The sequence below is a fragment of the Tursiops truncatus genome, chromosome 20, assembly GCF_011762595.2.
Source record: "Tursiops truncatus isolate mTurTru1 chromosome 20, mTurTru1.mat.Y, whole genome shotgun sequence".
In the NCBI taxonomy this organism is placed as follows: Eukaryota; Metazoa; Chordata; class Mammalia; order Artiodactyla; family Delphinidae; genus Tursiops; species Tursiops truncatus.
In genome coordinates, this window is record NC_047053.1 from 13,166,870 (window position 1) to 13,191,415 (window position 24,546).

Sequence of the window (24,546 nt, forward strand, 5' to 3'; positions counted from 1 at the left end):
GCCCCTCCTCTTCCTGCCCCAACCCTGCTGGGCCAAGAGGCCTCCCAATCAGACCTGGGCTGCTCCAGCTGTGTCCTGAGGCACTGGACCAGACACATCCCCCGGGGCTGGAGTTGAAGCTGAACCAAGCGGCCATCCCAGCGTGAGACTAGATTCCTGGTTCCGGGAGCAGCCAGAACCAGCGGGCGGGCAGGCAGACGGGCTTTTGCTCAGAGGCCCCAGTGCTCAGCACGCTGGCTATCCACAGACGGAATGGCCCTGCAAGTGGAGCTGATACCCACCGGGGAGATCATACGTGTGGTTCATCCCCACAGGCCCTGCAAGCTTGTAAGCTGGGATGCTCTGGGCTGGGAGGAAGGGTGGCAGTGTCTCGCCAGGGCCCAGCAGCTTCCTCTCAAGCAAACCCCTCGGGAAAGAGGTGAGCAGTGGGGGAAGCATTCTGATCCTTGGTGGGACAGGAACAGACTGGACAACAAGGGGTAAATGAAAGGAAGAGTGTAGGGTTTAAGCCCACCAGGAGCAGAGTGTTTCAAAGCGGGGATCTGGGTTTGAATCCCTTCTCCTCCAGCTCCCTGATCCTCAGTGGGCTGGCCTATGAACTGGGCTAACAACACCGAGGTGACAGGGCCGCTCTGAGATCTAAGGACCAGCGCATGCAAAGCTCCAGGTGCATATAGTACAGGCTCAGTTAATGCCGCTGCTTTCCCGTCTGGCCTGAAGAACAGACACTGGCCGGCTCAGAGCAGTAGCGTGGGTGGAGAAGGAGGGTGAATGGAGCGAGGCGGTCAGAAAAGGGGAAGAACTGACTTGGCCTGGCACGCAGGGCAGGGTCGGGTTTGCTCTGGTGATGCAAAGGCGCCCTAGGATAAGGGAGAACCCCATAAGACACACGCCGCCCAGCACTACAGCGAGTGGGCCCGGTCGTCAGCCAGAGGAGGGTGCGTGTGTGCATGTGTGTGAATGACTGTGACGCGCCTCGTCCCCGGAAGCTGGCTGCGGAGTGTGCTGCACCAAGCCCCCGCGGACACGGACGCGGGCCGGGGCCGGGGCCGGCACCGGGGCGGCCTGGGCGGGGCCGGAGGGTGCGCGCGCGCGCCGGGGCCTGGGCCCTGACCGGGATGACGACAGGGAGCGGCCCGGCCCCGGGCGGGCCCTGGGCGGGGAGAGCGTGCCTGGGCCGCCGACTCCGGAGCCGGCCACGCCGACTAGCCTGGCCCCCGCCCGCGCACCCGAGAAGCCAAGCCGGTGGGTACGGGGAACTCCGGGAGGGCCGCAGCCGCGCGGCCCCGGGGGTGGGGGGGCTCCGCTGGCGGACGGGATGGAGGAGAGGGTAAGCGGCCGGGCGGCGAGCCAGGCCCGGAGCTACTGTTGGGGAGGCGGGGGTCGCCGGGCCAGGGATCGCTGGGGCCGAGGGTGGGCTCGGCCCGGCCCGTGCGGGGTCCCAGGACCCGGTGGCTCCGGGACTCGGTCTGTTAGAGACTTAGATTTCTTGCGGGTAACGTGAGGGCGGAGAGGAGCGGCCGGGGTCGCGTGACCCAAGCGCCCTGCGCGCCCTCTGGGGCCCTCCGGCTGCCGGCTTTGCCTCCGGGTTCCGGAGAAGCCGCCCGGGCCCCGCCCCTTCCCGTTCCCCGCCCCCCGGCCCAGCCGCGCCAGTGGCCCCTGCGTGTGAGTGCGGCGGCTGGGGGGCTCCGAGATGAATGAGAGAATGAATGGCTGGCCCACGGCCTATTCAACGCCCGGCACGCTCCGGCCTTCTGCTCACACTCCCGGGCTCTGTGATTCATTCATTCACACAGGCGTCCACGAGGGGTTATTGAGCTCCCACTGTGTGCCGGCCTGGAGCGGGAGCAGTCTCCTGGGAGAGACTGACAAGGAAACCTTCGATCAGAGCGGAATGCGATAAGGAGGGGGCTGTGTGTTGCGGGGAGTCAGGAAGGGGTTCTGGAGGAAGTGATACCTGAGCTGAATCTTCAAGGATGACTAAGAGTCAGTCAGGTGGGGAGGGGTTTGGGTGCGAGGGCCAAGGAAGCTGCAGGTGCAAAGGCTTGAAGCTTAGAGCCACGCGGCTGGTGGCAAAGGTGGAAGCAGCTCCTCCTGGCTGTTTGTGGTGGTGAGGGAGACATGGGGAGAGAAGGGACTGGAGACGGCTGCCCCTGTAGCCACATAGGAGCACAGGAGCAGTGGGGTAAACTGAGGACACAGGGGGCTTCTGGAGTCCACATACAGGGGCCTGGCGAGAAGCAGTGGGTGTGCTTGGCATATGGACAGGTGCCCTATAAACCTTCACTCAATTAACATGAGATGTTAATTGATCGGATTTGCATTTGTAAATACTACAGGCGGCTGTGGGAAAATGGATTGGCGGGAGGAAGGCAGAGAGGCCAGTTTGGAGGCTGCTTGCTTGGTCCAGGGGCAGAGCAGTGATGCAGGAGCCAAGGGGAGGTTTTAGCAGGTAGTGACTCCTTGGTGTGAGGAGTGGAGCGAGGAGGGCGGGCCTTTTTTTTCCCCCCCTCTCACTGTTGTGGCCTCTCCCGTTGCGGAGCACAGGCTCCAGACGCGCAGGCTCAGTGGCCATGGCTCACGGGCCCAGCCGCTCCGCGGCGTGTGGGATCCTCCCAGGCCGGGGCACGAACCCGCGTCCCCTGCATCGGCAGGCGGACTCTCAACCCCTGCGCCACCAGGGAAGCCCGGGCGGGCCTTTTGATGCCAGGCGGTGATGACTAGCTGGAGGTGCCCGCCTCCTCTCATCTTACAGGATACTGAACAAGGAGGATGGGTTAGTGGGCAAGGCGCTTTGTTTACTTCTGCTGGACCCCCAGGCAGAGGTGTCTGGCAGGCAAAAGGCCCATGGTTCTGGAGCCAGAGTATACAGCCCTTGACTGGGGCCCAGTGAGATATCAGGTAGAACCCCTAAGTCTCCAACTTTTCTTTCCATTCCCCCTCGCAACAGTTCCCTTCAGTCTGGAACAGTCCTTGGTGGGGCAGCCTGGGCCCAGACCTAAGATATGTTTGATAATAGAAAAGCTGAACACCAGTTCTGTGCCCAGCATGTGCTGTGGGTGAGATAGGCTATGGTTTTTTTGTTTGTTTGTTTGTTTTTTTGCGGTACGCGGGCCTCTCACTGCTGCGGCCTCTCCCGTTGCGGAGCAGAGGCTCCGGACGCGCAGGCCCAGCGGCCATGGCTCACGGGCCCAGCCACTCCGCGGCACGTGGGATCCTCCCGGACCGGGGCACGAACCCGCGTCCCCTGCATCGGCAGGCGGACCCCCAACCACTGCGCCACCAGGGAAGCTCTAGGCTATGGTTTTTTCCGCTGCCCCAACAGGCCATGAGGCTGCCTCAGTGGAAATCAGTTTCTGTTAGCAATCTGGGGGTCCTCAGAACACCCTCTCCAGACTCGCATAGACCTGAGCCAGGGGAACAACTGAGGCTGCCCACTGCCCTCCCCACTCCTCCAGAGGGCAGGCTTGGGGGCACCTGGCCCATACTAGGTAACGGGCACTGGATGACCCAGGTCTGCTGGGCCTGCGCCACCTTTATGGGAAACACCTCCCCAGGTGGGAGGAGACTCAGAGGCATCCTTGGGAAATAAGTCCTGGGTCACTCAGGGGTCACAGCTGCACCCCAGCCTGCGGCCAGCCCCTAGGTCCAGGGCCATGCTGGGGGCACAGGTCATGGCCCACTCCCTAGCTGCCGTTCCTAAGGCCTACATGTCAATAATCACACAACACCGCCAAGGGTGGGTACTGGGCACTGCGGTCATGGGTTCGCTAAGGAAGGTCATGGCCTGGCGGTAGCATGTTAACCCTGACAGAGAAGCTGGGAAATCCTCCAGCCGCTAGGCAGGCGTCTTTCCCTCAGGGCAGCCCTGCAGGAGTAGACAGTGGTAGACTTCCCGGTTCCAATCCCACCCCTCCTTTTACTAGTCCTGGGATCTTGAACACGTCATTCGCCTGCCCAGCCTCAGTTTCCCCGTCTGTAGAATGGGGGTAATAATACAGACCTCATGGCTCGGCTGAGGGCATTGAAAGGAGTACAGTACCAGAAGACAGCGCTCCGAACGCAGGAAGCGCCCGGCGCTGCAGTCTTGGCCGCGGTGTCTCTCACACGCTCTGTCCCCCGCCTCCCTACCCCCTCTCCCGGGCGGGCGCTTCCGTCCAGTGAGGCGAGGCGGCCGGTGGCGGTGGCCAGGGGCTGTGGTCGGGGAGCAGGCCCTCTGGCCCGCCTGGCAGCGGAGACGCCCCATCCTTCCGCCGCCGGGCGGCGGCTGTAAGGGAGTCAGCGGGCATCCGGGGAATGCAGCGGCGGGGCTCGGGCGGGGGTGGCCGGCCGTACCCCTCCGCACGCGGATTCCCCTCATTCCTGCCGCTTGACGCGGCGGCGGCCGGAGCGGGCACTGCGGCCGCGAGGCCCCGCCCCTCTGCCAGCTCCTCGCCTCGGGCCCGCGGGCGGCCGCCAGCCGAGCCAGCCTAGTCCTTGTACCGCCCCGGAGCCGTGCTCCTGGTGGGGACCGGCTGGACCCCCTTCCTCCAGTCTTCCAAGGCCCTTCCCACTCCGGGTGAGCGGGAGGCTGAGGCCCCTCGCGGAGGGGGCCTCCTCCCGCCCTTAGCCCGAAGCTGGTGGCATTTAAGGCCCCCGCCCCCTCCGCTCCCACCCATCTCCCAGCTGCGCGCGGTGGCACCCAGTCCCCTCGCTCCCTCCAGAGGGCCCCATCTCCCAGCTGGCGCCCCCGCCGCGGGGTCCCCAGGGCCGCGGCTCCGGCCGGGCTGTTGTTCTCGAGGTAATGAGCCTTCCCCACGAGGCTACAACCCGCACCTGCCGCAACCTCCCTCCCTCCCCCGGGAGCCCAGGTCTGAGAGAGGGGCACGCTGAGGCTTTGGGTGCCAGCCCTGCCCTTTTGCCCCCTAGGTCAAGTCAGCATCCGGCGATTGCGCCTCGGGTTCCTTATGTGTCAGGTGGGGCACAAGTAAAGTTCGAGAGCTCTTTGTTAACTGGCAGGCAGACACGCCTGAGGGGCTTTCCCCGCTATAGAAGAAGTGTGACCTGCCTGGCCCAGGACCTGGCTCTTAGTAGGTCTGCTCCAAGCGTGTGTGCAAAGAGTGTCTGTCCGAGAGGGAAGTGGTGTTTACTGAAGGCCTGGGAGGTGCCTTGGCGGCTTATCTTAGCCTTCTCAACAGCCCTTTGAGACAGGTATTAGCCTCGTTTTAAGGCTGAAGGAGAGGCTCCCAGAAATTAACTGACCTGCTGGCGCTCATACAGCTTGTGAGAAGCAGCCCAGCCTTTTGGAAGAAGCACTAGCCATCACACCCCCACCAGCGCTGGGATCTGAGCTAGAGCTTGCCCCCCAGGCTGCTGCCCACTGAGAGCCCAGCGAGGGCGGGGCTGCTGGGGGGCTGGTTTGGGTAGAGGGAGGATGTCCTGGGCAGAAAGTATGGAGGGATCCAGAGGGACAATAGAGGGAGACCCTCTCCAGAGGAAGGAGAGAGGTGAAGAGCCCCTGGGCACAGGGGCCCTAGTCGGGATGTCCTCGATAGGGGAGAAAGGTATTGCCCCAAATGCTGGAAGTCGGACGTAGATTCCCCAGATGGAAAGCTGAGCCCTCCATGGAGGCCGGGCACGCACCGCGCTCGGCAAAGGTGCTCTGGCTGCCTTCGTCCCTGGGGTACGCGCTCTGTGCTGACGCGGGAAACTAAAGAGATTTCCTAGAGACTTAAAGACACGGGATCCACCCTCCAGAGAGTGTACGGGGGTGGACAGTGTCCCGCACGGAGGCTCCGCCCGCCCGGGCGCGCCGGCCGTATTTGGACATTTCGTTCTATTTTTAACTTTCCCGGGACTCGAGGTTGGAGTGTGGGGGTGGGAATCCTGCTTCCTCCGGGACCCACGGGCCTCTGCCTAGTGAGTCCAGCGCCTGGCCTAGTGCGTACTGTAGATACAAGCCCGGAAGTGAGTTCCGGGTCAGTGTAGACGCGGCGGCCGCGCGGGTTCCGGGCCCCACCCTGGAACCAACGAAGTCCCTCCTGGAAAACCTGACTCAGGCGGAGCCCCTGCCCGGCGGGGAGCTCCGCCCCCGCCCCCGCCCCCACCCCCACCCTTGTACCCACCCACGCCGCGAGATCCCCCTTAGTTCCTGCCCCACCCCTACCAGCTGGGGAGGGACCCCCGAGTCCAAGCACCGAAGGAGGCGGGGGCGTCCGGGGAGTCCCGCGCCTCCGAGGCTCACTGAGGGGGCGGAACGGGGGGCGGGTCGGCCCCTCCCTCGTGACGCCGCCGCCGCCGCCGCCGAGCCCCGAGGCGAGAGCTCGGGCAGCGGAGCAGGGCGCCAGGCCGACGGGGCAGGATGCGCTACCGAGCGTCGGTGAGCGGGGCTGGCGAGCAGGGCGGGGGTCCCGGGCGTCCCTCCCGGCCTCGCGGCGCCGCCTCGGCCTCGCCAGGAAGCGGGCGCGGCCCAGGAATTTCGGGTGGAAAAACGTCCCGGAAAGTTGCAGGGGGAGGAGGCCGAGGCAGGGAGGGTGAGGCTCTCGGACCCAGGCCGGGTGAATAGCTCCCGGGGAGGGCCGAGAGCGCCGAGACCCGTCACCCAGAGGGCAAGGGGGCTGGAGCTCGGGCCAGATTTGGCGGCAGCTTCGGGACAGTATTGGAGGGGGGAGGGGGCAGTGAGGGACAGGCCTAGGAGAGGCAGGCCCCTGGCCAGACCCTGAGGGGTTCCCCGGCCAGAGATCTGGGTGGTCTGCGGTCGGAGGAGGCCTAGTGGCCTCTTGGGGATCTACACCCCCCTCCCACCACGGTGGCCACCTTGCTCTTCTCTGACCCTTGACACTCTTGGTGTCAATTTTCTAGAGCCCTCAGACTCTTTTGAAGAGTGTGCTCTGGGGTGGGGCCTTGTTGAGCCTGTACTTCTCCCCACCCTCTAATGGGGTCCGGAGGGAGCTGTGTTTTCCGCGGTAAAATCCCCACTCCCTTGAGGCTTTTCGGGGCTCTCAGGGGAGGAGTGTGTCTGTGAACCTGGCAGCTGGAGGGGAGGGCCCCCCTTCTGGGGTGGGTGTTGAACCCAGCTGGGATGGGAGGTCCCCTGGGGGAATCCCTCTCCTGTGGCCTGGGGTGGCATCTTGCTAGGTCCCTAGACACTCTCCCCCTGGAGACTCTGGGAGTGGGTGTGGGAGAGATGGCCCCACCCTGCCTGTAGAACTCACTTTGAGCTATTTGTCCTACAAAGCACCTGTCACACGTGGCCCAGAGCTAAGGGACTTGAGGTCACCTGGTCTATCTCAACTCCTCCTTCTTGAGAAGGACACAGCCCAGAGAGAGGAGGGGTTTTGTCCAAGGTCAACAGAGCATTCTTTTACTCTCATGACCCCCCCTTTCTCTGCGCGAAACCAGCGTCTCCCTGGATTCAGTGGCCTTGCCCCCGTGTCCTCTGGGTGCTCTGTGCTCCAGTGTCCTGTGTTCAGGTCCCATGTGGTCTTTGTTCTGGGACCTGCGTCCTCAGTGTTCCATGCACCAGCTTCCTGCCATCCAAGCCCACTGTACCCAGCCTGGTACACCCGTCTCCTGGGTGTTCCCTGTGTCGTGTGTCCAGGCCCCCCGTGTCCATGTGCCCCTGGTTGTCCTCTCAGTCCCGCAGGCTATGCTGGAGGGGAGAAGTGGCCTTCCCTTACCCTGCTGCCGCTGACCCTCTCCCATGGCCCCTCCTTGCAGGCCCTGGGCAGTGACGGGGTGCGAGTGACCATGGAGAGCGCACTGACCGCCCGTGACCGGGTCGGGGTACAGGATTTCGTGCTGCTGGAGAACTTCACCAGCGAGGCAGCCTTCATTGAGAACCTGCGGCGACGCTTCCGGGAGAACCTCATCTACGTGAGGCCCGAGTGGGAAGATGCAGGGGGTGCTGGGGGCACAGATGCAGGCTGTGAGGGAAAGAGGCTCAGGGGCCTCTGGGAGAAACTTCTGACCCTCCTCCCCTGACCCCCAGACCTACATTGGCCCTGTGCTGGTCTCTGTCAACCCCTACCGGGACCTACAGATCTACAGCCGGCAGCACATGGAGCGCTACCGGGGCGTCAGCTTCTATGAGGTGCCACCCCACCTGTGAGTGACCCCCCTCCTATGAGTGACCCCCTCATCTCCACCTGACATGACTCCACCCGACCTCCCACTTGGAATGAATCACAGTTCACATCTGTGAGGAATGCCCAGTGCCCACCCAAGGTGAATCTCTCTACTCCGTCTGGGCAGGACCCCGCCAGCCTCCACCCCAACTCACACTCATGACTTATTCCCCCAGCTCTACCTGAACATGGCCCTCCAACCTCAGTGACCCTCTGACCCCCACCTCTGAGGGACCTCCTAGCCCTACCTATGAGTGACCTCAACCTTCACCTGAATGACCTCCAATCCCCCCACCCATGAGTGATCCCCTCAATCCTCTGTCTGAATATGACTCCCATCCTCAGCTGGGTAGGATCTCTCTTGACCCACACCTTGGAGGGTTCCCCCATCCTCAAGGGTACACCCCCTTGTGAACCCCACCAGACATGGGAGCGCCCACCCCCAGTCCTACCTGTGGAACTCCCACCCCCTGCAGCCACTTGACCCCTGGCCCCCTAAGCTCCTGACGGGCCTCTGCCCTAGGTTCGCGGTGGCTGACACTGCATACCGGGCACTGCGCACGGAGCGCCGGGACCAGGCCGTGATGATCTCTGGGGAAAGCGGGGCAGGCAAGACAGAGGCCACCAAGCGGCTGCTGCAGTTCTATGCTGAGACCTGCCCAGCCCCTGAGCGAGGCGGTGCCGTGCGTGACCGGCTGCTGCAGAGCAACCCCGTGCTGGAGGTGAGGGGCCAGCAGCATCTGGGGTGCGGGAGGGGCAGAGAGAGACTGCCAGGCACGCCTCACACCCCTGTTCTCTCCTAGGCCTTCGGAAATGCCAAGACCCTCCGGAACGATAACTCCAGCAGGTTCGGGAAGTACATGGACGTGCAGTTTGACTTCAAGGTACCTGTGGGTGAGGTACCTGTGGGTGGGGCAGGGCAGGGGTAGTGGGATTCCCATTCAGCAGGCGCCCACTGGCCAGGTCTTTGGCACCAGCAAATACGTATTGAGCACCTACTGTGTGCCAGGCGCTGTTCCAGGTGCTGGTGGTCCAGCAGTGAAACAAAACAGACAGAAATCCTGCCTCCAGGGAGGTAGACAGTAAACAGAAAAATGTAATTTAGCTGACAAGTGTCACGGCAAAAAATAAAATGAGGCAACGGGCGGGAGCAGTTGCTGTTTTAAATGAGGCAGATATAGTAGGCACTGAGAAGGTGGCATTTGGTAAAAGTTTGATGGAGACAGAGGAATGAGCTGTGCAGATACCTAGGAGAGTCCGGGCAGAGGGCACAACCAGTGCAGAGGCTCTCATGGGGAAAGTGCTGGATGTGTTCATGAACAACAAGGAGGCCAGAGTGGCTGGAGAAGAGAGCAAGGGGCCAAGGAACAGAAGAGGAGGCTAGATGCTGTGCATCCTTTTGGGTCTTTGTAAGAACTTTTTTTAAAGCTCTGAGTGGAAGAGAGGCTAGAGAGTTGGGGGGTTTTTTTTGTTTGTTTCTTTGGCCATGCCCATGTGGCTTGTGGGATCTTAGTTCCCCGACCAGGGATCGAATCTGTGTCCCCTGCAGTGGAAGCGCAGAGTCCTAACCACTGGACCGTCAGGGAAGTCCTGAAAGTTTGAAACAGAAGTGTGTTATGACCTCACTTTCCTCTTAAAATGATCACTCTGGCTGCTTTGTTGAGAATAGAAGGTAGAGAACCAGGCCAAGCAAGGAAAGCAGTTAGGAAGCTGATGATTATTAAATCTAGATGACAGATGATGGTGGCTGGGCCCAGTGTGTTGACAGTGGTTGGATTCTGGAGGTTCTGAAGGTTAAGGCAGCAGGATTGGCTGTCCGATTGGATGTGAGGTGTGGGAGACAAAGAGGCTTCCAGGACTGCAGACTGCTTGGCCTGAATACCTGGAAGGTTGACCAAGATGGGAAGAGGGAGCTAGTTTGAGGAGGGGAGATGAGGAGTTCAGTTTCAGGCCTGTTGAGACTGAGATGCCTGTCGGACACCCAAGTGGAGCTGCCAGGTAGATAGGGCTGAGCGTCCTCATTTCTCAGAGGAGGAAACAGGCCAGAGGGGGCGACTTGCCTGAGCCATTGGCAGAGCTGGAATTCGGAGGGCAGGGGAGGAAGGGGAAGCTGCGCTCTGTCCCCAGTCCCCCTGAGCAGTCACTACATCCTGCCCTGCCCACAGGGCGCCCCTGTGGGTGGCCACATCCTCAGTTACCTCCTGGAGAAGTCCCGAGTGGTGCACCAGAATCACGGGGAGAGGAACTTCCACATCTTCTACCAGCTGCTGGAGGGGGGCGAGGAGGAGACACTGCGCAGGCTGGGCCTGGAACGGAACCCCCAGAGCTACCTGTACCTGGTGAAGGTGAGTAGGGGCCAGGCAGGGCGGGTGCCACCCAGGGAGCCCAGTGCCACGGCTAGAACCCAGCTCTGCCCGTCCTCCAGGGCCAGTGCGCCAAAGTCTCCTCCGTCAACGACAAGAACGATTGGAAGGTTGTCAGGAAGGCTCTGACGGTCATCGACTTCACCGAGGATGAGGTGGAGGTGAGGCCTCTGCTGGGACCCTCCCTTTTCTCCTGTCATACCCTGAAAATCTCCGTCTACCTTTACACCCCGTTTCTACTCTAGCCACCTTTTCCTCTCAGATTTCCTTTACCACCTCTCCTGCCTCCTTTTTAAAATTTATTTATTTTATCTTTGGCTGTGTTGGGTCTTCGTTGCTGCATGCAGGTACCATAGTCTCTGTTTATATGAAAATAAGAAGAGGCAGAAGGAGTTCCATTTCTGCCAGAGACAGTCTGTCTTTTGCTAATTTTTTGAAAGCAATGGGTTCTCTTTTTTAAATTATTTTTTATTTTTGGCTGCATTGGGTCTTCATTGCTGTGCACGGGCTTTCTCTAGTTGAGGCAAACGGGGGCCACTCTTCATTGCAGTGCGCAGGCTTCTCATTGCAGTGGCTTCTCTTGTTGTGGAGCACGGGCTCTAGGCGTGTGGGCTTCAGTAGTTGTGGCACGTGGGCTCAGTAGTTGTGGCTCGCGGCTCTAGAGTGCAGGCTCAGTAGTTGTGGTGCACGGGCTTAGTTGCTCCGCGGCATGTGGGATCTTCCTGGACCCGTGTCCCCTGCGTTGGCAGGCGGATTCTTAACCACTGCGCCACCAGGGAAGCCCCTCTCCCGGCTCCTTCTGACCATCCACTGTGTGCCCCTGTGGGGCTCTCAGCCCCTCCTGTAACCCCCACCTACCCCTCCCTGTCCCCCCAGGACCTGCTGAGCATCGTGGCCAGTGTCCTGCATCTGGGCAACATCCACTTTGCTGCCGACGAAGAGAGCAACGCCCAGGTCACAACCGAGAACCAGCTCAAGTATCTGACCCGGGTGAGTGGGGCAAGCGGAGGGCAAGGGCAGGGCAGCTGGGGCGGGGGGAGTGCACCCTCACCAGGCCCACCCCTTCCCTCGGCAGCTCCTTGGTGTGGAAGGCTCAACGTTGCGGGAAGCCCTGACGCACAGGAAGATCATCGCCAAGGGCGAAGAGGTGAGGGCCAGCCTTTGCTTCAGGGGCTAGTGGGGGCGGGAGCAGGTATTGTACGGCAGCCCTCCTCCCGTCATCCCCCTTCCTCTGGTCTGCTCAGCTGGTCTTCTTAGCAATGCTGGAAGGACATAAGGCGGGTGGCTCAGGGAGGCTCAGGGAGCTGGCCAAGGTCACACAGCAAGAGGGTGAGGCTGGAAGGAAGACTCACCTCCAGGAATGAGGCCTCTTTTTTTTTTTTTTTCCTCCAGGAATGAGGTCTCTTGTCTTATACCACCTTCCCTCTGGTGGGGCCACTGTGTCCTCCCCTGGTGCCCCCCAACCCCAGACTCATTATGGGCAGGGAGGGCAGAGTGGTCAGTTTCCTGAGTGCGAAGGGACCGGGGTGGGAAGGGGCTGCATTCATTTCCCCATCTCACTCTCCACCCCCAGCTCCTGAGCCCGCTAAACCTAGAACAGGCTGCCTACGCGCGAGACGCCCTCGCCAAGGCCGTGTACAGTCGCACCTTTACCTGGCTGGTCGCGAAGATCAACAGGTCGCTGGCTTCCAAGGTGAGGGCTTGGCCCCTGCTGCTCCCAAGGTGGCAGGGAGGGCAGACCAGGGAGGCCCAGGGCTGGGAGCTGGCGAACGTTGGGACCCATGCTCTTGGTCATCTGGCCCTAGGATGCTGACAGCCCCAGCTGGCGGAGCACCACGGTCCTCGGGCTCCTGGACATTTATGGCTTCGAAGTGTTTCAGAACAACAGGTCAGAGCCCCACTGTCCCCTTCCTGTCCCTCCTCCCGTCTCCCCTGTCCTGGTGCCTCTCCTCTTCCCCGGCCTCTCACATTCCTGCCCGTGTCTTCCCAGCCACCTGGGTCCTGCTCTGTGTTTCTTCCCTTAGAGCTGTGGGGCCTCATCCCAACCCTCCCCCGCTTCTGGTCCCGTGTCCCCTGGAATTACTGAGGGCTCCTCTGTTTCCCTCATAGCTTTGAGCAGTTCTGCATCAATTACTGCAATGAGAAGCTGCAGCAGCTCTTCATTGAGCTCACCCTCAAGTCGGAACAGGAGGAGTATGAGGCAGAGGGCATCGCGGTGAGTGCAAGCCTGTGGGCGTCCCCACCTGCCATGGAAGCCCGGGCGTCGGTCTCCCCAGGAGAGGTGCCAGGACCCCACGATGATGCCTTCCTCCCCTCTTGCCCCTCAGTGGGAGCCTGTCCAGTATTTCAACAACAAGATCATCTGTGACCTGGTGGAGGAGAAGTTCAAGGGCATCATCTCCATTTTGGTGAGCCGTCTGCTCCTCCGAGGCCCCGTGTTGGGGGCTGGGTGGGATGACATCACCCCTTTCCCTTTGTTCTCCGGGCCTGTCCTCAGAGAGCCAGAGTTTGAGCAGGGACAGGACAGGGCTGTCTGTGGAGGGTGAGGTGAGGTGCTGGCCAGGTCTGGGAGGCTCCCTGTGATCTGCCCCTTTCCTCTGTGTCTGCGCCTCCCATGGGGACCCCTGAGTCCCTGTGCTCTCCAGTCCCTCCCCCACACGTCCTTCACCCTCTGCCACACCCCCCAGGATGAGGAGTGTCTGCGCCCCGGGGAGGCCACGGACCTGACCTTCCTGGAGAAGCTGGAGGACACCGTCAAGCACCATCCACACTTCCTGACGTGAGTGGGCTTGTGGGGCTCTCCTGGGGCAGAGCCTGTGGAAGCCTGCGGTCCCCCTAATCATTGAACACCAGTCACAAGGGGATGACCAGAGGAGGCACTAAGTGAAGGACAGGCACACAGAGCCGCGGCTCCTAGTGTGTCCGCAGAGTCACAAGCGAGGAGCACAGCTTCCTCCTTTTCCTTTTGAGAATGAAACTTCCTAAGATTTTCCTAGCTTCCTTATTTGGAAATTCCTTTACATTTAAGGAATCCCCTAAAGCGGGGTGAGGGGAGAAAAGAAACAAGCCTCTCTGTTCCAGCTCTGCCCTGTGTATCTTGAGTACATCAGCTCCTCTAATCCGAAGCAACCCCTAGAGGAGGTTTTACTGAGGTTCAAAGAGGTGAAGCCGTTTGCCCAAGGTTATCTCACATCTAGTTAAGTCCAGAGCTGGGACTCAGGCCCAGGGCTGCAGATTAGTTCCCCGACTAGGAATCAAACCTGGGCCCCGGCAGTGAAAGTGCCAAGTCCTAACCACTGGACCGCCAGGGAATTCCTGAGCAATTTTTTTTTTTTTTTTTTCCGGTACTCGGGCCTCTCACTGTTGTGGCCTCTCCCGTTGCGGAGCACAGGCTCCGGACGCGCAGGCTCAGCGGCCATGGCTCACGGGCCCAGCCGCTCCGCGGCACGTGGGATCCTCCCGGACCGGGGCACGAACCCGTGTCCCCTGCATCGGCAGGCGGACTCTCAACCACTGCGCCACCAGGGAAGCCCCTGAACAGCTTTTGCTTAAGAGAATATTAAAAACCTTTCTCTGGAGCGAGCAAGCAAGGGAACCTGTTGTTTGTTCTCGCTCCCCGCACCTGCTGTAGCAGGGGCCCCAGTAAAGCCTTGCCTGAAAAAAAAAAAAAAGAAAAAAGAAAAAGAAAAACTTTTTCTGGCTGTAAAAATAATGTCCCTCATCAGAGAAAAATTGGAACGTGTGCAAAAGCCACTTGTAATCCTGTCACCTAGAGGTCACCACTGTTAATAATTCGAGACATTTTCTTCCTGCCTTTTTCTATACATTTTTTTTTTCGTAGTTGAGAACTTATTGTGTGTAAGGCTCAGGATGATGTTATATCCTGAGTATCTTCCTGTATCATCAAACAGAAAAATTTCCTCAAAACAATTCCTCCAGCGGCTCTAAAGCAGATACTCCACTGCTCTCACCCAGCCTCTGGGGGCCCTGTCCAGCCTCCAGGCTTCTGCTGGGAAAACAGGGCTGCCACGAATATCTATCTCTGTGCCTTAAATCTCTGCCTGGTCTCTCTGGTTAGTTGCTTGGAATTGTTCTTAAAAGTAGAAAACGGGCTAAAGGGTATAAACATGCTTAAGACATAAGTAGTCTCTTGGGGCAGATTCCAGTCTTAAAATGTAGTGGGCAGCACTCAGCCCTCTGAGCAGAGGCATGTAACAGCCAAAAGCAGCGCCAAGTAGCCCTCCACCCAGCATGCCCTGGCAGTGCGGAGGCCAAGGTCCCCATCCTGGTGCTGTGTGACCCAGGACAAAGCCATCTACCTCTCTGAGCCTCTGTGGCAGCCTCTGTGCAGGGAGGTGGCCCCGCCCTGCCAGCTTTTTACTGGATGCCTGGTTCCTCTCTTGAAGTCTCTTCAGCAGGCAGGGTGCATGGCTCAGGCCAGCAATCTGCAGCTTCCTCTCCCTGTCACCCCCAGGCACAAGCTGGCTGACCAGCGGACCAGGAAATCTCTGGGCCGCGGGGAGTTCCGCCTGCTGCACTATGCTGGGGAGGTGACCTACAACGTGACCGGTGAGGATCCTGGGGCTGGGTCCCCACAGTGGGTGGGGAGAGGGGCTCTCCCTCCCCTTACCTCTGCTCTCTCCTTCCAGGGTTTCTGGATAAAAACAATGACCTTCTCTTCCGGAACCTGAAGGAGGTGCGGAGGACCAGGGGGAGGGCTCGCGGTCAGGGCTCTGTACGACCTCTGCCCCAGGAATCTGACAGGCCTTACCCTGTGCGCCCACCATGACGCCCTGCTCTGCCCTCACAGGCCATGTGCAGCTCAGAAAATCCCATCATGAGCCAGTGCTTCGACCGGAGCGAGCTCAGTGACAAGAAGCGGCCAGAGACGGTGTGAAGGCTGTGGGACCCGAGGGGGTGTGTGTGTGCATGGGAGCGGGACCGGTGCCTGCATGAGCTGCGAGTTAGCAGTGTGTGTTTGAGTTCGCGTGTTCACTGGTGCCTGACTGTGCATCGGTGTGTGTCTGGGAGGCTGCCCGTGGGTGCATCTGTGCTTACTTCCATGTGTACCTGTGTGTGCACTGTCTCTAAGTGTGGACGTGTATGTGTACACCTGTGTCTGTGCGGGCGCTTGCGTGCATTCACCCCCACAGCAGACATTTGTAGTGGACATTGCTGGGCACTTTGGATACAAAAATGAATAGGTGCTCTCCTAGAAATGTGCGCAGGGTGCTATGGAAACTGAGGGAGCAGCAAATTGCCTGAGGGAGTCGAAGAGGGGAGGTGGTCAGGGAGGGCTTCCTGGAGGAGGAAGCATCTGAGATAACTTGGGAATGAGTAGGTGCTTATCAGATAGACAGAGGGCCCCACATAGGTACACAGTCCAAAAAAAAACCAGGAGGTGGACAGGAAAGTGACATTTCGAGGAGAGAGATGGGGAAAGGCAGATATGGCCAGTGGTGCCAGATGCAGGGAGAGCTCCAGTGAGCTGTGGTCAGAGGTGTGGCTGCTGGGCTTGGCAGGAGGAGTGCCAGGGCAGTCCCAGGAAGAGCAAGGTCATGGAGAGGTAGAAGCCACAGCGCTGCAGGCCAAGACATGCAGGCAGGGAGGCCATGGAGGCAGCATGTTGTCCAGAGTCTGACTCCCTGGGACCCTGCCCTCTGCTCCCCACCCCCGCCCCTTCCCTGAGCATTCTCATCCATGGCCTCATATCCCCCTCCTTGACGCTCATGAGGACACACCCACTCGATCCAGGCCTCTCCAGCAAGCCATAGATTCCACTGGTCTCCAAGTGGCCTGCAGGCACTCCAGACCCCAGTAGTCTATAAAGGGCCCTTGACTATCCAGTGTCCCAGGCCTGCTCCTTCTGTTTCCCTAACTCAGGGCAGGGACCACCCTCCACCCAGTCCTGAAGGACAGAAACCTGGGCATCATCCCTGATTCTTCAGCCTCCCCCATTGCCCTCATCCTAACAACCGTTGGATCTTGCCGGTTTCTGCTGCCTGAATACCCTTGCCTCTTAGCCTCTCTGTATCCTTTACTCCAGTTTGGTCCTCTGAGCCAGCCACAGCCTCCTCTGTGGTCTCCTGGCTTCCCATCTGTCCTTACCAACCATCCTCCACCTGTCTGCTATAGAGCTATTCCAAATGGCAGATCTTTTCCTGTCATTCCCTCCCTCCAAATTCCTCTTTGGCTCCCTATTTCCCTCAGGGAGGGATAGAATTTAATCTCCCTAATGTGGCTCTCGAGTCCTACCGTGATACTGCCTCTCTAACCCTATCTTTTCTACTCCCTCTCTGGATCCTTGCACTGCTTGTAGTGCCCCGTGTACACCAAGCCTTTGCTCACTCGGTTGCTCTGCCTGAATGCCGTCCCCTCCTGCCTGCCTTCGGGCTGTCTCCCACTTAGCCTTTCATTCTCAGCTGAAGGGTTATTTTCAGAAGACTCTTCCTGATGCCCCCTAACCCCACAGACTGAAACAGTTGCCCCTTCTTGATGCTTCCAGAACCCCCAGGCATACGCCCCTGGCATTAATGGGACCGCAGTGGATTGCAAATCTTTGCTGAGGCATCCGCTTCTCCCACAGGCCTGAAGTCCTTGAAGGTCCTGCAGTGCAGTGTACAGGGATAACGATTGAACGCATAGGAGTAGGACACACTGTTTAGGAATGCGCCCCTGGAATTCTAAAAAGAGAAAGAGTGGCTGCCAAAGGAAGACATAGGATTGAGGTTGCCAGGAGACCTGAACAGGATTTTTAAGACGGGAATGAGGTTCTTCAACTGAGGTCTCTAGCTCGGCCAGAGGGATGCAGGTGACGTAGTCTGGCTCCTTCCTCTGTTGTGAGGGAGGGGTGATGGGAGAAGGGGACCTGGAGATTTTGTTGACCTTCATGGGTTTACAGCCTCTGTCTCTAAACAAAATATGGAAATAGTAGAGCTTTCATTTTGCTTTCGTTTTTGTTTTGTTTTGTTTTCTCCCCACTAAATAGAAATGAGGGTTCTTAGCCTGTTTCTGGCAATCTGTTAATTTATTAGGATAGTTGTCTTTCATTTGCTTTCCAGTAGGCACGGTAAATTTAGTTGAAGAGCACATCTCTATGCTACAACTTGATTACATCTTTTTTTCTGGCTTTTTTGCATTTTTTCTTTTACCAAGTTTCAGTTCCTGCATGTAGAATTAAATAAGAAACAAAACTTGTAAAGTTGTAACATTTCCCTTGGAAATGCTGCCCAGTCTTCAGGAGCTTCAGAATTCTGACCTTTGCCGATGCTGGAATAAAGTGTCGTAATTTAAAAAAAAAAAAAAAAAAAGTAAGGGCCCACGCAGGGCAGGGGTAGTTGTGGGAACTGGTTCTGTTTTGCCCCAGGGAGGGGTCTCTCGGGGGGTTCAGAGCTCTGCCACAGGGAGCGGCATCTGCAGGGGTTAGCGGCCTCAGCCCAGCTCCGACCAACCTTCCGTTCATCTTGGCTGACCAGGTGGCCACCCAGTTTAAGATGAGCCTCCTGCAGCTGGTGGAGATCCTGAAGTCTAAGGAACCTGCCTACGTCCGCTGCATCAAGCCCAATGACGCCAAGCAGCCCGGTAAGCCCTCTGCCCCCTGGACCGGTGCAGGCTGTGCCTCCCCTGCAGAGGCAACGGCCATCTGGCGGCAAAAGCCCTCTGACCACCCGGTTATCCCTCCCCCAGGCCGCTTTGACGAGGTGCTGATCCGGCACCAGGTGAAGTACCTGGGGCTGATGGAGAACCTGCGCGTGCGCAGAGCCGGCTTTGCCTATCGCCGCAAATACGAGGCTTTCCTGCAGAGGTGGGGCGGGGCCTGGCTCAGCGCCAGGGGAAAAGGGTGGGAGGGTCGTCGGCGCTTCCTCGATCCCGGGAGGGAGGACAGCGATTCTCCGCCCCATTCAGGGACGGGGCTCTGAGCTGCTGTGGGATCCACACCAGGGGCCCCTCCATGCTGCAGGCCTAATGTCAAGCTTGGTAGGGCAAAGACCAGCCCTCTCCACCCCCTCAGGCCCTGCCCTCACAGAGCAGCTGCTCAGGGGTCCATGAAGCGTGCATCCACATGCCTGTCTCTCACCAGCGGAGATAATAAACGCCTGTGAAAAGGACAGAGTTTCCAATCAGCTCAGAAAGGATAGAGCAGCTTTGGGGTTATCCTGAGTTAGGGGCCTGGGGAGTCAATCAGGTGTGAATTCTATCTCTACCACTTTCTAGCCCCATGACTTTCAGCAGATGAGAAACGTCAATTTCCTCATCTTTAAAGTGGGGATAGTAACAGAGCGACCTCTCAGGCTTTCTGTGAGCTGTGAGTCAGTGGGAGCACCCAGCAGATGCCCGGGAAAGCTGGTTTGGGCCCCCAGAGAAGGATGCTGGCAGGGGTGGGGGCTGAGTGCATTTCTGCCCCTCCTGTCCCCAGGTACAAGTCACTGTGCCCAGAGACATGGCCCATATGGGCAGGACGGCCCCAGGATGGGGTGGCTGTGCTGGTCAGACACCTCGGCTACAAGCCAGAAGAGTACAAGATGGGCAGGTGAGTGGCTCCCACGCCTGGTGTTTGGGGGGCACGGGGGTGGCAACCAGGGGCTGAACAGTGCTGCCTTCACAGGACCAAGATCTTCATCCGCTTCCCCAAGACCCTGTTTGCCACAGAGGACGCCTTGGAGGTCCGGCGGCAGAGCCTGGGTGAGAGAGGGGCCCCACCCTTCCTATCCCAGTGGAGTCCATTCTGGGGAGCAGGAAAGAAATCACTGCATTTGGGCTCCTTCTCCAGGAAGTCCACCACGCCCACATTCAGCTGCCCTCCTCCCCAGCCCCAGCACCCCGTCTTCTGCCCTTGGCTACACACTCAGCATGTTCTCATGTTGCTTTGCTCGCTCCCTTGCTCTTTCATTTACTCTCCCTTCACTTAATGCTCATTCAGCCACTCCCCTCACTCATGCCGCTCAGTGAGCTCTGACAGTGCCCGGCCCCCAGCCGGGTCCCTTGTGCTCTGGCCAAGTGACTTTCTTTCCCAATTACAGCCACGAAGATCCAGGCCACCTGGAGGGGCTTTCACTGGCGGCAGAAATTCCTCCGGGTGAAGCGATCAGGTTTGGGGGCCCAGGGGTCTTCAGGAGGGCAGGGGCTAGGGTAAGGGTGCGGAGGAGATAGAGGTCAGCCGTCTGTGGTCTCTGCAGCCATCTGCATCCAGTCGTGGTGGCGAGGAACCCTGGGCCGGAGGAAGGCAGCCAAGAGGAAGTGGGCAGCACAGACCATCCGGCGGTGAGCACTGGACGCCATGGGGGGCGGGGTGCAGAGTGTGTGTGTGTGGGGGTCCGTTACCAGGCTTCTCACCCCCACACACAGGCTCATCCGCGGCTTCATTCTGCGCCACGCACCCCGTTGCCCCGAGAATGCCTTCTTCCTGGATCACGTGCGCACCTCTTTTTTGCTCAACTTGCGGCGGCAGCTGCCCCGGAATATCCTGGACACTTCCTGGCCCACGCCGCCACCTGCCCTGCGTGAGGTCCGTGGGCCCTCCCTGCTGAGTTAGGAACCACCAGCACGCTCAGCGGAGGGACCTAATAACCATGTGACCAGAGGAGCCACCAGGGAAGGGAAGGGAACTGGAGCTGGGCTGCAGAGAACGAGTTCTTTTTTTTTTTTTTTATAAATTTATTCATTTTATTTATTTATTTTTGGCTGCGTTGGGTCTTCGTTGCTGTGGGCTTTCTCTAGTTGCAGCGAGTGGGGGCTGTTCTTCGTTGCGGTGTGTGGGCTTCTCATTGCGGTGGCTTCTCTTGCTGCAGAACATGGGCTCTAGGCTCGCGGGCTTCAGTAGTTGTGGCACGCGGGCTCAGTAGTTGTGGCTCACGGGCTCTAGAGCACAGGCTCAGTAGTTGTGGCGCGCGGGCTTAGTTGCTCCACGGCATGTGGGATCTTCCTGGACCAGGGCTCGAACCCGTGTCCCCTGCATTGGCAGGCGTATTCTTAACCACTGCGCTACCTGGGAAGTCCCAAGGATGAGTTCTTTGCAAAGAAGCAACTCAGGAATGGAAGAGTGGTCCAGGCTGAGGGGGTGTCACTTAGGCCAAGGCCTGATGGTAGGCACATGCCTGTTGTCTTCAGAGGGAAGGGAGCCAGGCTGCCTGGGTGCCCTGACCTCGCTCGCGCCCACAGGCCTCGGAACTGCTGCGGGAGCTGTGCCGGAAGAATATGGTGTGGAAGTACTGCCGGAGCATCAGCCCTGAGTGGAAGCAGCAGGTATGGGGCTGGGAGGCAGACACTGGGGGACTAGCCAGGGGGACACTCGAAGAGTGCTGGCCTGGAGGACCTTCACCCCAATTTACCACGTGCCCTCAAATGGATCCCAGCCCGTTTGGCCTCATGTATGAAGCCGAGGCTGGAGTAGATTTTGCACGGCAAATAGGGCTTATCTTCTAGACCAGCTCCGCTGGCCTGGTAGAGGCTGCCCAGAGCCCTGTGTTGAAAAGGCTGCAGCTTGAGTCTGATAGAATAGGTCCAGAGAGAGACATTGGTGGCTGACATGCCTGTATTTGCCAACTCAGTATAGGATGATGCTAAAGGACGCACGCAGCAGAATTAACCTGCAGTAGTGGTTTTTTAAAAATTTTTTAAATTTTTTTGGCCGTACCTTGTGGCACACAGGATCTTAGTTCCCCAACCAAGGATCGAACCTGTGCCCCCTGCAGTGGAAGCACAGAGTCTTAACCACTGCAGTGCCAGGGAAATCCCAACCTGTAGTAGTTCTTTGAGTATTAGCAACCAGCCAGATCCCAGGCCGGAGCTTTATCTCAGGGGTTCCAAGGCCTGCTGTGATGGGGAATTATCCCCAAAGTGGGGCCTGAACCCTGACAGTACTGTCTGTCATGACCCTTCTGAGGAGCCTGTGCCTTGGTCAGTGGGGATGGGGGTAAGGGAGAGAAGGGGCCAAAGGGGAGTGTTGGTGGCAGGGCTTAGCCTCTGGTGCTGGGGCCAGAGAGAGGGTGAGGGAAGCTGTCTCAGTTCCTGAGGCTGGGCCTGTCCCTGCTGTGATGGTCGCCATCCCTCTGACAGCCCCCCTCCCTGCCCTTGTCTCCTCAGCTGCAGCAGAAAGCCGTGGCTAGTGAGATCTTCAAGGGCAAGAAGGACAATTACCCCCAGAGTGTCCCCAGGCTCTTCATCAGCACACGGCTTGGTGAGCCCCTGACTTTCCAGTGCGTAAGCCCTCCATCACCATCCTAGTCCCCCCTCTTCTCCTCTCACCTCCCCCTCCCCCATCTGGGTTGCAGGCGCAGATGAGATCAGCCCCAAAGTGCTGCAGGCCCTGGGCTCTGAGCCCATCCAGGTGAGACGCTGCCTGCCGGCCACCCTCAATCGCAAACAGTTCTGCTGCCCGAGGACTGGGTGGGGGAGTCAGGGCCTGGGCAGAGGGTGAGGAGGCCCCTCAGCCACCCTCTGTCCCCAGTACGCGGTGCCCGTCGTGAAATATGACCGCAAGGGCTACAAGCCCCGCTCGCGGCAGCTGCTGCTGACGCCCAACGCCGTGGTCATTGTGGAGGATGCCAAAGTCAAGCAGAGGATTGAGTACGCCAACCTGACCGGTGAGCCGGAGTCCAGGGCTGGGTGGGGAGGGCCCCTGCTCTGACCCTTGATCCCTGACCTCTGCCCTTCCGCCTCAGGAATCTCCGTCAGCAGCCTGAGCGACAGCCTCTTTGTGCTCCACGTGCAGCGTGAGGACAATAAGCAGAAGGTGCCCCTCGGGGGACTGGGAGGTGGCGGGGGTGGGGTGGGGGGTGGGTGCTTCTCTAGCTCTGGGCAGGGCCTGACCCCTGACCCCATCTGGGCCCCCAGGGGGACGTGGTGCTGCAGAGTGACCATGTGATTGAGACACTGACCAAGACAGCCCTCAGCGCCGACCGCGTGAATAACATCAACATCAACCAGGGCAGGTGAGGCGGGGAGGGGCGGGGAGGGGGCTGTGCGTGCGTGGGGCGGGCGGGCCTCACGCACCACCTTCCCTCCAGCATCACGTTCGCAGGGGGTCCCGGCAGGGATGGCATCATCGACTTCACGACCGGCTCAGAGCTGCTCGTCACCAAGGCCAAGAACGGGCACCTGGCTGTGGTGAGTGGGGCCCGGCAGCAGCACCCTGCCTCCCGCTGAGGGCCCTGGGGCCAGAGCAGAGTCTCTGGTGGCCGAGCCTTCCAACCTCAGCAGTGCTGGGCAGAGCCTGAGCGCCTCGCTGTGGGTCCTTTGAGCTCCCACAGTGCAGAGGGTCATAAACATGGCAGCGCAGGCGCGGGGGGGATCGGGGGGTGAGAGTGTGCTGGGGGGGAAGGGAGGCCCGCTCTGGCCAGGGCAGTGGCTCCCGTGGGAATAGGGTTGGAGTCTCCAGCGCCAAGGCCTCTAGACCACTCCCCCAGCTTGTCCCCGCGCTGTGACATATCTAAGCCGTGAAGACAAGTGCTCGAAGCACCTCTGCTTCCTGCTCACCACCTGGGCTTCTCCCCCGTCCCACAGGTGGCCCCACGGCTGAACTCTCGGTGATGAAGGCGCCCACTGGACCCCCCTCCCGCCTCCCAGTGCTTTGCTCATCCCCTTCTCCCCTTCCCAGTTACCAAAGACTCGAGCTTCCAGACAGGGACCCAGGGACACCTTGAAGCCCACCAACAAACTCCTGCCTGCCGCTCGCCCCTCTCTCGAGGGAGCAGCAGGGACCAGGGAGCTGCCCCAGGAGTGGGCCAGGCCGGGCCACAGCAATAGGAAAGCCGGGGCCAGAGGCAGCCACGCCAGCCCCACTGCCAATGCCAAATATTTGAGAGAAGGGAACTTTTGCTGAGGTTTTCTCTGAGATTTTTTGATGCTTTATAGGAAACTATTTTTAAAAAAGCCATCTTCCCACCCCCAAGACACACTGGATGTGTTTTCCCTGACTCCAGCAGGGCAGGGAATGGAGCTGAGAGGGTGGGCGGTCTGGGCCTTGGTGCCCTCTTCCCTGCCCAGGCCACCCTCTCCTCCTCGTTTCCTTGGCACCTTGTCTGTCTGCCTGCCCACCTGTAGCCCACTCCAACATCCCCCTGGGGGCTGAGACCACCCTTGCCTGCCCCCTCCTTCCTGCCTTAAAAATGCCCTTCTAATATCATCCCAGCCTGAGGGCATCCTGGAGTAGGGACAGGACCCCTAGAGCATAGAATTTGGGCAACTCTGAGAGATCACCTAGTCTAGTCTCCTGGTGTGACGAGCAAGAGACAGAGGCCCAGAGAGGGGAAGGGACTTGCCCAAGGTCATCCAGCAGGTTGGGGCAAAACCAGACTGCAACCCTGTCCTCAGCACACCTCACTGCCTCTCCCAGGGATGGGGGCCCCGTGAAACAGGCTCATGCCTTAAGGGTGCATGTGGCTTCCTGACCAGCAATCACCCTTGGGGGCCACCAGGTGGGAGGAGCTCTCCTGCCTGAGTCCATGCCTTAGGATGACAAACACCCTGCCCATATACTTTGGCCCCAATTCAAGGACATAGGGCCTTACTGGCCCCTGACCCCCCTCCCTATCCTGGGAGCCTGGGGAAGGGGCCGGCCTTGGGAGGAGCTGCAGGGGCGTCACCTCTTTCTGCTGCTTCTGCCCCTCCCCCCCACCTCCCCAGTGGGGCTGGGGGACTGCCCAGCTGCCTCTGCCCTCCTGGGGGGGTCTCAGCCCACTGCTGACACTTCTGCAATCCAGAGAAACACTAAATAAAGCAATACGTGTTTGCCAACTTTGGTTTCCTTGTGAATGTTAGAAAAGGGAAGACTTCCCTGGTGGCGCAGTGGTTAAGAATCCGCCTGCCAGTGCAGGGGACACGGGTTCGATCCCTGGTCTGGGAAGATACCACATGCCGCGGAGCAACTAAGCCCATGAGCCACAACTACTGAGCCCACGTGCCTAGAGCCCGTGCTCCGCAACAAGAGAAGCCACTGCAATGAGAAGCCCGCGCACCGCAGCGAAGAGCAGCCCCCACTCGCCGCAACTAGAGAAAGCCCGCGTGCAGCAACAAAGACCCAACACGGCCAAAAACTGAAAAATTAATTAAGAAAAAAAAAAGGGAGAGGACCCCTAGAA

The 24,546-nt window shown here is 59.5% G+C and overlaps 1 protein-coding gene across 3 annotated transcripts; it reads left to right on the top strand.

The window, feature by feature from the left end:
- The first annotated feature begins 237 nt into the window (after positions 1 to 237).
- On the top strand, positions 238 to 24,202 carry MYO1C (myosin IC). 3 transcript variants are annotated; one of them, XM_033846486.2, is made up of 32 exons: positions 238 to 327; positions 7,699 to 7,854; positions 7,970 to 8,085; positions 8,629 to 8,827; positions 8,909 to 8,989; positions 10,271 to 10,450; positions 10,531 to 10,629; positions 11,345 to 11,458; positions 11,544 to 11,615; positions 12,042 to 12,161; positions 12,274 to 12,356; positions 12,578 to 12,683; positions 12,796 to 12,876; positions 13,156 to 13,247; positions 14,943 to 15,037; positions 15,118 to 15,164; positions 15,279 to 15,359; positions 17,944 to 18,049; positions 18,155 to 18,272; positions 18,885 to 18,998; positions 19,074 to 19,150; positions 19,489 to 19,557; positions 19,645 to 19,729; positions 19,814 to 19,973; positions 20,627 to 20,710; positions 21,551 to 21,644; positions 21,739 to 21,794; positions 21,915 to 22,050; positions 22,129 to 22,199; positions 22,301 to 22,398; positions 22,474 to 22,573; positions 22,970 to 24,202. In XM_033846486.2, the coding sequence occupies exons 1-32, from the start codon at positions 253 to 255 to the stop codon at positions 22,994 to 22,996; spliced, it is 3,192 nt and encodes a 1,063-aa protein (XP_033702377.1). In that variant the 5' UTR covers positions 238 to 252; the 3' UTR covers positions 22,997 to 24,202. The 3 variants fall into 3 exon arrangements, with proteins under 3 accessions (XP_033702377.1, XP_033702379.1, XP_033702378.1); XM_033846488.2 differs by lacking the exon at positions 238 to 327 and adding an exon at positions 1,080 to 1,245; XM_033846487.2 differs by lacking the exon at positions 238 to 327 and adding an exon at positions 6,164 to 6,358.
- Positions 24,203 to 24,546: the final 344 nt, after the last annotated feature.